The 14,827-nt window shown below is 39.4% G+C and overlaps 2 protein-coding genes across 6 annotated transcripts in view; one reads left to right on the forward strand and one right to left on the reverse strand.

Annotated features, from left to right (window-relative positions):
- LOC139469842 (ras-GEF domain-containing family member 1B-like) overlaps positions 1 to 4,065 on the forward strand; it is a 152,344-nt gene extending 148,279 nt beyond the window's left edge. For all 5 annotated transcript variants that reach the window (XM_071252147.1, XM_071252149.1, XM_071252150.1 and 2 more), the window contains 6 exons: positions 446 to 580; positions 860 to 955; positions 1,219 to 1,275; positions 1,554 to 1,620; positions 1,883 to 1,955; positions 2,638 to 4,065. In XM_071252147.1, the coding sequence (XP_071108248.1) occupies positions 446 to 580; positions 860 to 955; positions 1,219 to 1,275; positions 1,554 to 1,620; positions 1,883 to 1,955; positions 2,638 to 2,656 (447 nt within the window). In that variant the 3' untranslated portion in view covers positions 2,657 to 4,065. The remainder of the gene's footprint in view (positions 1 to 445; positions 581 to 859; positions 956 to 1,218; positions 1,276 to 1,553; positions 1,621 to 1,882; positions 1,956 to 2,637) is intronic.
- A 2,100-nt stretch (positions 4,066 to 6,165) lies between these two features.
- Positions 6,166 to 14,827, reverse strand: part of LOC139468747 (mismatch repair endonuclease PMS2-like) — a 32,608-nt gene continuing 23,946 nt past the window's right edge. The window contains exons 20-25 of the mRNA XM_071250873.1: positions 14,562 to 14,662; positions 13,962 to 14,030; positions 10,927 to 10,964; positions 9,063 to 9,167; positions 7,049 to 7,084; positions 6,166 to 6,300 (exon numbers count right to left, since the gene is read on the reverse strand). Coding sequence (XP_071106974.1) covers positions 6,238 to 6,300; positions 7,049 to 7,084; positions 9,063 to 9,167; positions 10,927 to 10,964; positions 13,962 to 14,030; positions 14,562 to 14,662 — 412 coding nt within the window. The 3' untranslated portion in view covers positions 6,166 to 6,237. The remainder of the gene's footprint in view (positions 6,301 to 7,048; positions 7,085 to 9,062; positions 9,168 to 10,926; positions 10,965 to 13,961; positions 14,031 to 14,561; positions 14,663 to 14,827) is intronic.

Consider the following 14,827-nt stretch of genomic DNA (forward strand, 5'->3'; position numbering starts at 1 on the left):
AACACATATATACAAAATGAAAGTACTTAATGTATCCAGAATAATCTGAACTGGTGATTTTCTTTTGTGAATCCGTGCTTTTCCACTATTATTAATAAGAACATTTAAGACCCGTGAAGATTCCGGGGTAGAATAGGTCTTCAGCAACCCATACTTGTTATAAAAGGCGACAAAGGGGATCGGGTGGTCAGGCTCGCTGACTTGGTTGATGCATGTCATTGATCCCAATTGCGTGGATCGATGCCCATGATGTCAATCACTGGATTATCTGGTCCAGACTCGATTATTTTACAGACAGACGCATATAGCTTGAATATTGCTGAGTGTGGCGTTAAACAAACAAAGAACATTTAAATATATGCACACATTACACTTTCCTTATGAAGCTGAGCAGAATAATTGTTGTGTAACTGTCAGTACTTATGTTGTGATCTTCTACCTTCAGTGGGCTAAGGTCAACACAGCCAAGTTCCTTATCCTAGAACATCAGATGGACCCCTCCAACAACTTCGGCAGTTACCGATCATGTCTCAAGGCGGCAATGTGGCGCTCGCAGGGAGCGGTCGATGATCAGGGAAAGGTAATTCAGTTAGTCCTCTCAACATTTCTGTAATTTCGACAAACAAATTAGATAAATTCCGACAATCAGCTGTCTTATCAGTAAAATTGCTTTGTGGGAATATTCAGTTTAAGAAGTTCGCAAAATAGAATTTACATCTAAAATCAATTATTTTGTCAGTTGTCTAATCACATGAGGTGATTTGCTCTTTTTTGGTTAATTTTCATAAACAAAAAATATAAATGCTTGAATTCAATTATTTTGCTGTATTATAATTCAATTTTGTGGGGGTTTTTCCAGATTGTAATCCCATTCTTCAGCCTGTTTGTCAAAGATCTGTACTTCCTCAACGAAGGCTGCATGAACAGGCTGTCCAACACTAACATCAACTTTGAGGTAAGCAGGAGTTTCAAAGAAAAATAAATTATGCCGGTATCAGTCAAATAGTTCAAAATTATTTTCACTAAATAAAAAAATGACGATTTTGACACTAATTTAGCCATCATTTTATTGGACAAAATGCCTGAAACCAACTTGATTATAGCTAATTATCTATTCAACATAATTGAATGCTTTCAACAGATTATCAGCGTAATTATGATAAAGAAATTTACATGTACAATGACTCATTAACTAAATGTTCTTTATTTGTCTTTTAGAAATTCTGGCAGGTTGCAAAGCAGATCTCAGATATCATGGCATGGCAGCAAGTTGAGGTAAGAATAGTTATTTTTATTTAAAATATTAATAGTTATAAAATGATTAATGTAATATTTTCAAATACACATGTATTTAAAAAAAACTTTATCTTAACGAGGGGACTTTATATGCCACTAGTTGCAGTTTTCCATGTGGGAATTCGAACTCGGGTCTTCAGTGTTATGGGCAAGCGCTTTAACCACTAGGCCAACCTACATTTCAACATATACCTTTTTTATAGTAATTATGTTTTTCTGACTTGTATTTTCATGTTTCACTGTCTTTTTTCTTTCAGTGCCCATTTGAGAAGGGCAACAAAGTGTTGAATTACGTACTAACATCACCAGTCTTCTCAGAAACAAGTAAGTAGAATCTAATTTAATCGCAAATTTCAGAATTAATTTGAAATTTGATTGATAAATGTTTTTACAATTTTTTTCATGGAAAATACATGAGATATATCAGATGAAACATTATGCCAGGATTGATTAGTGATAACAAAATGCAATGAAAATGAATCACAAAACGTCAATTATAGAATACTTTGGCACAATTTCAAAAAAATCGCGAAAAGTTATTGTTTTGCCTACTTATATAACATGAATGTATTTCTCCTCCCCACAGCGCTATCACTGGCATCGTATGAATGTGAGCCCCCAGAAAACAGCTACGACAAGGAGAGGCACAAGACACTCAAGTAAGCATCTTACAGTAGCAGCTCTTTAGCATGGTTGATACCTACGGTGGCCCATAAGGGACATGGAGTCTGTTTTTCAATATTTTGATATTTCACTTACTTTTATCATAACCTTTTGCAAATTAACACAATTTGTCATGCAAATATGTGATAAATCATGTATAAAAACAACCGAAAACATGGAAAATGTACTTTCAAGTAGCTATTGAATCGCTGAAATGTGAAGTGAAAATGTCAAAAACTAAAATTTTCATTTTAGTTTTTGACATTTTTGCTTCACTTTTCAGTGATTCAATATCTTCTTTATACATGAGTTATCACATATTTGTATGACAAATCATGTTAATTTGCAAAAGGTTTCGATAACAGTAAGTGAAATATCGAAATATTGAAAAATATACTCCATGGGCCACCGTAGATACCAGTAAGCTTCAAGTTTACTAGTCTTATGAGAAACCTGACTTCATTATCATATAATATCAGTTGAGGAAACTTTACATAATGATAACAATAAATGCAAACTAATATTGTGCCATATCAATCAATGGATCAGTATGCACTCAATCTCATGTGAACTGTACTGGTCAATATAATTATCAATACTATTTATTTCTTCCTGACATAAAGATTATTTTTGAAATGTGTATGACCTGGTTATTCATTAGTCACTTCTCTTTTCCAGGGCTCAGGCTGGTTTATGACAAACAGAGAGAAAGATGTCAGCCTACTATCTTTGTGAATCATTTTGATACTAGTACTTAAAATGGCTGCCGGCTGCCCTGTGGTTGTAACACATCAATGTGTGTAATGGAGGATATTGTCCGGCTTTGAGTGTTGTGCAGGATCTGTTGTAGACGCTTCAAGTCAAGATGTCCTTGCTAGTGCTGGTCAAGAATCAGATTGAAGTTGTAATGTGTGTGATAAGCATTGTTGAAGGAGGGACAGTATCTTCTAAAATGGCAGTCGGACAAAATGTCTCAGTGCTGGAGTTATCTCCCTTTAAAGGAGTTATCCCCCCTGCAAAATGGCAGACACTTGGTGTCCAGACTGATCTCGAGTGAGAATGCCTGTGCTATTGTGCAACCCAAAGACTGTGTCATTATGGACACTTCAAGCATGTGACGAAGAAATTGCCAGTATATTTGTACTGGATTATGAAAAGTGCTGTCGAACTTGTTTTTAAGGCATTTTTGACTGTTGCTGGACAACAAATTGTGCCATTTGTTACAAAAGTCTGATGGGACTCTAATTTATTTTCCTGGTGGTGCTGATGATTGAGTTTAGTTTGCCCTCTCAGGATGCTGCTTCATTCGTTCCATGTTATTTGTTTTGCAAGCTACATGGACAATTTTAACATTCTCAACAAAATTTTATTCTCAGAGAGCCTAGTTATATATCTATATATTATGAGGAACATTTCATTATTTTTTTCTAAAAAGAAAAATGAAACAAAAATGGAAAATGAGACCAAAGATTTTTTTGAGAATCTCATGGGAACACTACAGGTTTTATATATCTATGTATACAAGACTGTTTTCAGGTGGAAATAAATTTGTTGTATGTGTGGTTTGACTTGTAGATATTCAAAGAATTTTCATTTGTAAATTTCATAAATGGCATTTTCATACTTGGAGCCATTCCAAATTTTCTCTTATATTTCGAATGATTTTTTCATTAAGAGGAAAGAAGGAAATGTTGTTTTTACCAGTCATCCATAGAAGGGCAAAAGAATAAATGTGGCAAAATTTACAAAACTGTAAGAAAGGATAAATGATTATTTTAGCCCAGATTGAACAATCACTTGTTTCTTCTGCATGTGTAGCCCATATTTTGAGATCACAATCACCAAACTTGAACATTTTCTGATCACTATTCTCATCCCATTGGATTCATCATATCATACACCATCAATACTCAGAAATATGGAGACTCAGATCTGTATTGTTGTTCAGACGCTTCTCTCTAGTGTTTAGCAGCTGTTGTTGAATATGCACTTTGTTGACAGTGGTGCCGAGCCCTAGGCAGACATATTGTTATACTGTGTGATGCTTTGGTGGCCCTGGTGCTTGCACTTGTATATAGAATCTGTACATACAATCAGTCAAATAAAATGTGAATCATAAATACTCATCCTGTTTTTAATGCTGGAAGGACAATTTCTGGTGACAGTCATTTCTTTCTTGTCTGTGCAAACCTCACTGAACAATATGATCCAGGTGAGTGAGTGAGTGAGTGAGTATGGTTTTATGCTGCTTTTTTAGCAATATTCCAGCAATATCACGGCGGGGGACACCAGAAATGGGCTTCACACATTGTATCCATATCGGGAATCGAACCCGGGTCTTCGGCGTGACGAGCAAACGCTTTAACCACTAGGCTACCCGACGGCCCCCTGATCAATCAGGTCTGATCAGGTGAAGTCACCTGATGAGGGGGACGACATGTAACCCTGAAACTTTGTTTCAAACAGAAAAGAAGTTGTCAGATGAGGGTAATGCACCACTATTCATAAGCTGTTCATTTCTCTACTTTGCTATGCAGGGTTGCATCCCTTGGGCACGCCAGGAACCGGGGTTTGTGGGTTCACATCCTGATTTGCCCCGATTTTGTTTCTAGCTTTGTCACCAAAGTGTAAACGCCTGAGACCTGCATCAATCCGGGCTTTCCTTCCACATTACGCTGACCTGCCGTGATATAACTGGAATACTGATCAAACTCAGGACACTCACTCACTCTACAAAATGTAAAGGAAATGTCAAAGTTTCTGACAACTCTCAGAATCTAAAGTTGAGCCCTTCGAGAGGGTGTGAATATTGATTTTCAATGCAGTCAGTAGTCACATCAGTCTATAACAAAACACTCCAACACACCAGTGGATGAATGCATGCCTCAATATCAGGTAACAAGTGATTAACATACATTATAGCTAAAATGGATAGAATTATCATTAAACCGCCCGCCTGTTATCAGAAATGAGCGGGCCACTGTAACTTGATAATGCCCTCATATTGCTTGACGACGGGCCATTATCACGCCCGTTGTTAGGTGACATCATAGGGATGAGGATAGGTGATGTCACGTTTAATGGTGACGTCATCAGGTTTGTTCTATGACGTTTCCATATTTGCAAAAGTGGGTCAGTGAAGTTTCGTGTTGATTGCACTAAATGTTTCAAAACTGATATTGTTGTTTATTTTTATTTGATAACAAATTCTATCCATTTTAGCTATAATAACGGTAACGCTATTTTTCAGGGCATTATCATTTGCAGAAGCCCTCGATATTTTCAACTGACCTCCTTTGTCGGGTGGTTAATGGAAGACCTCGGGTTTCTGCAAATGTTAATGCCCTGAAAAATAGCGTTATCCTTATACTAATGTCTCCCCATCCTCATGTAACATGGCACAACATGGAGGGTACTCAGGATCTATTCTGCCTTACAATCTCCTACAAGATGGACCCAATAAGATGCTCCACCCTGCTTTGCTGACATGAATAATAGCAATCATATCTGGAGATGACATATCCCCCCTTCTGGTACAATTTAGAAATGGAGTTTTTCTATTTATACCCCACTTTTGGATACCTTCAGTTCAGTTATGGACCTATGTATATAGTTCTATAGGTCTGTGGTTCACTGTTGGGTGAACAGAGGCATTAATATGACATAGAAATCTTTATATTCTTTTTTCACAAAATATGCAATATGTATCACTTTATCGTACTGGGGGAATTTGGTGCAAATATTGTACTGATTCTGCCAAAAGATGATGGTTGGCCTCTCTGCATTACATGCGTTAGAACTGAGAAGAAATTCTCTATATGATCCAAATAAATAAAGACTAAATTTCTACATAATCTGTTCCAACAGATAATTAATAGCAACAAGGCAGCGCCAAACTGATAATATCCCTAAGTTTCGGGGGACATATTGCGTGTACGTGTGGTTATATCTTGTTTACACAACCAGAAAATCTAATTTGATGCACTGCATCAACTAATGATGTACTAAGCACTCCTACTTGAAAAATCCATTTGAAAATGGGATGGTGCCAAACAAGAAAATATTATTTCCACATGGCATGTTTCTCAACGATTACACAACATTCTGTAAATTTAAAAATTCTTTATTTACAACTTCTGGTCATTAAACGTTCACAGATAATGTCTGTTTAATGATTTCCTGTTCTTCCACACAATTAAGTTTCTCCTTGCTGAAAGATCACTGGTACAAGGGAGACAACTCTTCAGTTAATGTCAACACAGCAGATGCTGAAAAAGGTTATTTTGGCAGCATGTTGAGATTGAAGAGATGCCTCATTGTCGGACGACCATGGGGGCAGTTCTGAAATGAGGATAATTATCACCATAAGGACTCCATAAGTCAAGTGCTAACCCATCATGTCTTGAAGACTTTAAACTTTTATGGTAATATTTTTTTGGTGTCAGTCATGATTTCTTGCCCCCAAAATTATTTTTTCTTGGAAATTTTCAAAGATTGGATGTCATATCTTATTTTATTTTAGACTTTGTTCCAGTTATTCCTATCAGGAATCTGTTAGATACATAAAGCAAGGTAATTCTGGTTCAGTGAGTGAGTGAGTGAGTGAGTGAGTGAGTGAGAGTTGGGTTTAACGCCGCTTTTAACAGTATTCCAGTTATATCACGGCGTGTCAGCTTAATGTGGGAGGAAAGCCCGAAGTGACGTCTCAGACGTTTACCACTTCGGTGAAACCCACGAGCACGGGTATGGTGCTGACAAACCTAGAAACATAATCGGGGCGAACCGGGATTCGAACCCACAATCATAGGTTTCTGGCGTGCCCAAGGGACGCAACTCTGCACAGCGAATCGAGGCACCTTAGACGACTGGGCCACCCATGCCCCCCAATTCTGGTTCAGATTCTCACTGACATTATTACATGATTCTGAAGTAAAACTTTAAAATGTGCATCAATAAATTACTAGACGTGACAGCACTTGACATGGATGGGGGCTTCAGAAGAGACCATCTGCATTGTGTGAAGAAATTGCCATACACAGTCATAAATCCATCTTGGTAAATTAAATGAAGCTGAGAAATGTGAACCTACCCAAGGCTGCTCAATCTCACCCATGTGGCACAACAGCTGAAACAATCAAGAGAACACATTTCTTCAAACTTTGAAGTTGAGTGTCTACCATAGACATAGGTGCCTATAATGTAAGTCTTGACATTATTACATTTGAAACATCATTCCCTGAAGAATATGTCTGTTGAGTATAAAGCTGTACAAACTGTGTTTTTATATTTTAGCACTTTCTTCAGAACAGCCTGGGGGCACATTGGTCCTGTCGTCTAAGACACTGCAATTCGCTACGCAGAGTGGCCTCCTTTCGACACGCCAGAAACCTATAATTCTTTCGAATCCTCTACCTCTATTAAATCATTGCCATAAATCCTGTATTTTGACTGCAATCACACAAAACTAATCTTCAGAATTTCAATCCACTGTCAACCACACAGAACAAGTTGTCAAGACAATAGGACTGCCAATAAAACCTCTAGCTCGCTAGCTTGTCAAGGCAGGAAAACCTCACTTCTTTGCTGTGAGAGCATCAGCATTTCAACTGAGTTAATCTCTAGGCTATGTAGTCACACTAGATATCTAAAATTCAGATAATTAGCTGTTATCTATTGTTCTACTATTCAACACTCTGACTGTTTTGGTTAAAGGTCCCTCTTTAGCTGATTCTAACATAAGTATTAGTGGCGATTGTTGTGGGTGCGAGTCCAAGATGGCCTCCTCAATCCCTCCTCCAGGCTGTAAATCATGTTGAAAGTTCATGATTACAGAGGATCCCCATCCAACTTGCTGGAAATGCAGAGACACCTAATGCTTAGAAGAGACTGTGAGTCATGTGCTTCCCTAAGACAGCTTTCAACAAGCTATTTGACTCCATCAAGAAAGCTAGAAGGAAGGAAGCAGCCAAGAAGATGGCAGATGGTTATTATCTCACCCTCTTCTGCTACTCAAGCTGAAACACCATCAGGAATCGGGAACAACTAATACTACTCCACCATTGACAACTCCGGCCATACTGATGGATCTTTTAGAATAGTTGTTTCAAAGACAGAGGACAGCGATGGAATCCATGTTTGATTCTCACTAGGGGCCCTATAACGGTTGAAAGAACAACAGGAACAAGCCAAGAAGAAGTCTCCGGTGAGGAGGCCACGCGGGGGACAGCCACTGGTTAAACATCTCCCGTCTACCACCACAGCCGTACGACTGTCCGACGAAGTGCCCACTTGCCACTGACAGACCAGAGAGCTAAAAGCCTGTCAGCTTTAGCTCATAGTCGGCACGGTCACCAGACAGTAACCAGGACTGTTGCAAGGGAAGCCAATTGTCTAGCCAACCATCCATCTACCACAGACAAGTCGAGTACCAAGCAAATCTTCACAGTCACTTCAAGGACCTGGCAGGAACCAAGCCAACGTCTGTAACCAGGTCATCACAGAGACAGACAGACAGACAGACAGACAGACAGAGATGAACCGGAATTGACATCACAATCGGAAGGAAAGGGAGACCGTCACTAAACCGGAAATGAAGATATGAGAGATGGTTTTAGATCATCTATGATGTCATTTATACACATAATCACAATTATAATGGTAGTTCTAGTGAAGATACTACATATTTGTGCTTTTGCACATGAAGTTTTTCAACCCTCATGTGGTGATTTGATAGTTGGTTTTTCACCTATCCCTCTGGTAGATTCTGGCAATGATGTAATAGAAGTAGAGGATTCGCAAGAATTAGACATCATTCTTTATAATTCTAAGAATACTACCTCTATTACATCAGAAGTACTCCCACCCTCCTCCCCACTCTTCTGTCTCCAGATGATTAATGTTTGGGAAAGAAGCAAGGTTTTCCTGCTTGACAAGCTAGAGAGCTTGAGGTTTATTGGCAGTCCTATTGTCTTGACAACTAGTAATATGTGGTTGACAGTGAAAAGAAATTCTGTTGAAAATTCTGAAGATTAGTAGTGTAATCATGGTAATTGCAACCAAAATACAACTGCTACTTTTCTTTATTTATAGACTTTTATTCCAACCTTTTTCATTTCTGCTTTATTGAGAGCTGTTCCAATCATGATTGATTTCCGGCAGGCCCTGGAGGCGAACATCATCCGAACCCGGGACGGCCGACACATCACACCCTGGTGGATAAAGTGAGTGAGTGAGTTGTGATAATCACAGCCTCCATTACAGAATACTCTACATCATGCATTATCTGAAAGCAATTTGATGAAACTGAAGCATAAAAAATGTAGTGAGATGTAGTGAGATATATATAAAAAGAGGTTATCACGCGAGTGTGTTTGGGGATGGTAAATATCCTGCATTAGGAATAAACATTGTATTTAGCGAGCCTTGGCGAGCTTAATACATAGTGTTTATTCCTAATACAGGATATTTACCATCCCCAAACACACAAGCGTGATAACCTCTTTATCATATAATGTCATTCTTTAATTCTGTGCTTCAAAATCGCTTTCCCTCACTCACAAACATTACCGAAACATTGCGAGTTTTCCTGGAATGCGCGCATTAATATTTATTACGTCACAGGGTAAGTGATATGTCAGTCGGACAGTGACAGTAGCCAATATAGTTCCAACTGAAATCTGTTTCTTATACAGTGGCGAAGCAACATATACGCAAAACAACTATTGTTTTTAATTGCCTTTCGCGGCAATCCATCGGTCTGTCCGCTAGAGTAACTGCCCTTTGTCAAAGGGAAGCTACTCTAACCCTAGTCTATGAGACGTCACGGCCACGGTCAGACGTTGAAAGTCGGTCTGTCCTGTCATAACGATATGAAGTGTAGTCAGATGTACACACAGCGACAAAACGAAACAAGGTAACAATTCAAACATATTTCCGCCAAATCCAACTATTTTAATTTGTGGAGGAGGTTTCAAGCCGCAGAGGTCTACAAGCACAGATATGGCTACTGATCCCGCTTGGCTAGGCCACGTGCCCTCGCCAAATTGTTTTGAAATTTATATCTCCAAAGTTGCCAAAACTTATAAAATGCCTTTGCTACGTCACAGTTAGACACAGATTTTCAGTATATTAGACTGTTCTTTTGATAATGATAGCAATTATCCTTGTAGTTTATCCAGATTCCCGATGGTTAATTCTGACTCGATCGCCGAATGACAAGGGCGACGCCATGTTTGTTTATAAACAGTGAAAGTAGTCCCTACTTGACCTTTGATATTTGCATCTCTATCCGCATATGACCCCAACGGATATCGTTTTTATCCGTTGGCTTTATCCTGCCGAGAAACCTACCCATTATATGATAAACAATTTTATGGTCACAACATTGTGTAGATGCCTAGGGCATATAAACCAATGACTGCCCACACACAGGTATTTCAGGTTGTCTCCCCTGTCTTCAATGATCACATTCGTGACCAACTCGTGTTATTCCGGGACAAGCCGAATAGCGACTTGTGTCCCTATTGTGGCCAGTTTTGCGACTGGGTTCCGTCAAAGAGTAAACGGGCATAGCTAAAAGAATTGTCAACTTGTTGTATAATGATTCACATATATTTCACACAAATATCATATATATTTCAGATGTTATTGAAAACACAATGCAACTTACAGTATTATGCAGAATGATTGAACACATTTACCTTTATCTTGGGTATATTTTTAAATGCAAGACATAAAATGTAAAATCAAAAATTATTCCTGAGGGATTCTTTGACAGAAGTACTTAAAGTCATTTGCGCATTGTGATTGGTTGGTCATATTTTCACATATAATATTCATCGATAGGGGACGAAAAGGTTATGGAAAGGGGTGAGTGGTGACAAATGCAATGATCATTCAATCATGGTTCTGCAATGTTACAAGAGGAGCACTGTTAACACATAGGAACATGATGACAGCTGTACTTACTGGCGAGTCTGTCAGCATGAAGATCAGCTCCTCTATGTCTGCAGGGAGATAAAGCTGCTTAGTGTATTATCTTTCATGACTTGGTTGTGGACAGGCCAACCCAAAACATCAGTAGGAGGCACTTTGCATTGCCACTAATCCTGATAATCACACTCCTCAATAAATTCACAAATTGTTTCTTTCCTGATAAGTGATACTCAAAACTACTCTTTGCTCAAATACTACTCGTTGCTCAAATACTACTCGTTGCTCAAATACCTTTCGCTCAAATACTGCCCTTCGCTCAAATACTAAAGTTATCTCAAATACAACTGTTAGCTCAAATACTACTGTTAGCTCAAATACAACTGTTGGCTCAAATACAACTGTCAGCTCAAATACAAGTGTTAGCTCAAATACAACTGTTAGCTCAAATACTACTGTCAGCTCAAATACAACTGTTAGCTCAAATACAACTGTCAGCTCAAATACTACTGTTAGCTCAAATACAACTGTTAGCTCAAATACAACTGTTAGCTCAAATACAACTGTCAGCTCAAATACAACTGTTAGCTCAAATACAACTGTCAGCTCAAATACTACTGTCAGCTCAAATACAACTGTTAGCTCAAATACAACTGTCAGCTCAAATACAACTGTTAGCTCAAATACAACTGTTAGCTCAAATACAACTGTTTCAAATACAACTGTTAGCTCAAATACTACTGTTAGCTCAAATACAACTGTTAGCTCAAATACAACTGTTAGCTCAAATACTACTGTTAGCTCAAATACAACTGTCAGCTCAAATACAACTGTTAGCTCAAATACTACTGTTCGCTCAAATACAACTGTTAGCTCAAATACTACTGTCAGCTCAAATGTAACTGTCAGCTCAAATACAACTGTTAGCTGAAATACATCTGTTATCTCAAATACAACTGTTAGCTCAAATACTAGTCAGCTCAAATGCAACTGTTAGCTCAAATGCAACTGTCAGCTCAAATGCAACTGTTAGCTCAAATACAACTGTTAGCTCAAATACAACTGTTAGCTCAAATACTACTGTTAGCTCAAATACAACTGTTAGCTCAAATACTACTGTTAGCTCAAATACAACTGTTAGCTCGAATACAACTGTAAGCTCAAATTCTACTGTTAGCTCAAATATACTACTAAAAATTTGATAAGGATCACTAGGTGATATGTGTGTAAGTTACCACAAACATAACAAAAGACATGACTCTGACTCAGAAACGTGTCATGTTATGAATGAAAATTCATGAACGGCATGAACTTGTATCAATATGGAATGTTTGAAATCTGCAAACACCAAAAGGCATTTCATTAAAAAATGTTAACAGCAAACAAGAGAAAGAATTACACAGTTATGAGGGATAGTCCATCATTACACTTAGTCGATAAAGTGTCAATATCGAGTATGACCTCCCCTTGCATCAATGACGGCCTGACAACGTCGAGATATGCTGTCAATAAGCACCCGGATGTTCCCAATGGGAAGGTTGTTCCACTCTTCCACGAGGGCATGTCCGAGCTCTGCCAAAGTCGTGGGTTGTGCTCTACGGCGTGAAAGGGCAACCTGCAGCATGTTCCAGACATGCTCAATCGGGTTCAAGTCCGGCGAGAGCGCTGGTCAATCCATGCGGACAGTTGTCTCCTGCTCAAGGTACTGCTCAACCACCCTGGCGAGGTGAGGACGGGCGTTATCATCCATCAGGATGAACTCAGGGCCAACAGCACCAGCGTAGGGTCTGACGTACACATCGAGGATCTCATCCCGGTACCTCACCCCCGTCATTGTTCCTCTCTCCAGGACATGAAGATCTGTCCTTCCATCTCTGTTGATTCCACCCCAGACCATGATGGAACCACCACCATAACGGTCATGTTCACTGATGTTGGCATCATGGAAACGTTCATGTTGTCGTCGCCACACCCGCTGCCTCCTGTCTGTAAAGTCCAAATAATACCTGGACTCATCGGTGAACAGAACTGGAACCCAATCGTTCCGTGTCCAAGTGACATGATCTTCAGCCCATTCCAATCGCTCCCGCTGGTGTCGAACATTCAGGGGGATTCAGACACATGCCATTCTCGAGTAGAGACCTGCATTGTGAAGACGATTCCGTATCGTCTGAGTGGACACATTCACCCCAGAGGCGTTCAGGAGGTCGTTACGTAGGCTGGTTGCTGTCCAGAAGGGATGACGTCGGGCCTGAAGAGCCACAAAATGATCTTGGCGTTGGGTTGTCGACCTCTGACGACCACTCCCATGTCGGTGTGCTGCTGTACCAAAATTTTGCTGTCGGGACCAGGCCCTGCTTACAACGCTCTGGCTGACGTTTAGTGCATTGGCAACGTCACGTTGTGAATAGCCAGCATCAAGCATTCCAATACATCTGCCCAGTTGTTCTCTCGTCAGATGACGCCTTACACGTTGAGGGAGCATTGCGTAGATAAACGTAGTGTAAACACTCAATTGAGTTTACAGTTTCAGAATGAATCAGACACCGTTGCCTGATTGGAAATCGTGCAATGGTAGCAAAAGCATGAACTGTGATGTGAAACACATTTCCCATGGCATGAAATGCACGTGCACGTGTGTTGGAGACGTTTTTGATTTCACTTGAACACAATATTGCCAGTTATGCAGTTATTTTGTTTTTTTATTAAGAAAAATATCTATGATCCTTATCAAATTTTGAGTAGTATATTACTGTTGGCTAAAATATTACTGTCATATATTATATTGCTACATTGCCTATATGAACATCACAGGACCTTCCCAAATTTATAACCATATAAATGTAAATAGCCACAATAAAATTACAAAATAAATAAATGTTTTCACACCATATTGGAAACAAAGTTGCCCAGCAAGCTAGGTAGACATGTTTACTAATGACACAAAAATAAGTATCAAGAAGCTACGATTCCATGTCCTCAGTTGTTCCTGACTTCTATCCCCCTTAAAACAGTTGATTATAACCATAGTAACAATGTATCCATGGTAACATAAAGCAAGGAGTTCTCACCATCCTTGCCAAAGTTCCAGTTTTTACTGACTGGCGTTGACGTCAGCTTCACTCTGCAGGTGGGAGGGGCTGTAACGTAAGACATTCATTAAATTCCACATCAGATCTTGTTGCCATGGTTCATTTGTCTAAACAGTAGTTGGTTGGTTTGTTGTTTAACGCCGCACTCAGCAATATTCCAGCTATATGTCTGCTGTCTGTAAATAATCTAGTCTGGACCAGACAATCCAGTGATTGATATCATGAGCATCGATCCACGCAATTGGGATCGATGACATGCATCAACCAAGTCAGCGAGCCTGACCACCCGATCCCGTTAGTCGCCTTTTACGACAGGCTTAGTCACCTTTTACGGCCAGCATGGGTTGCTGAAGGCCTATTCTAACCTGGATCTTCACGGGTCGTCTAAACAGTAGGTGGGTAAGAATGGCCTTCAATATTTTTTTAGTTTATGGATTTATATACGTAAAATATGGTGCGCATGTTGTGGAGTGAGTGAGTGAGTGAGTGAGTGAGTGAGTGAGTGAGTGAGCGTGACGAGTGAACGCTTTAACCACTAGGCTACCCGACCACCCCTTTAACCAATGGACTGCAACCAACCTGTTTCGTCAATGACAAAGTCGAAGCCGTTCTTCCTGAAGATGTCCAGGTTGTCTACTAGGATGGTCTCATTGCTAGCAGTCAGCTCCAGGTTTTGGGGGCTGCAATGGCCAATTCAAAGACAGTGTTTCAGAAAGATACTCCAGAAAAATGCTAAATATTTTGTTTTAATGATTCAAGTATGTTCTACCATCAAGTATCTGATATTATGCGAGTTATGTAAGTGAGTGAGTGAGTGAGTGAGTGAGTGAGTGAGCGAGTGAGTG

This window comes from Haliotis cracherodii, unplaced genomic scaffold (genome assembly GCF_022045235.1).
Source record: "Haliotis cracherodii isolate W230 unplaced genomic scaffold, xgHalCrac1.p SCAF_2, whole genome shotgun sequence".
Taxonomy (NCBI): domain Eukaryota; kingdom Metazoa; phylum Mollusca; class Gastropoda; order Lepetellida; family Haliotidae; genus Haliotis; species Haliotis cracherodii.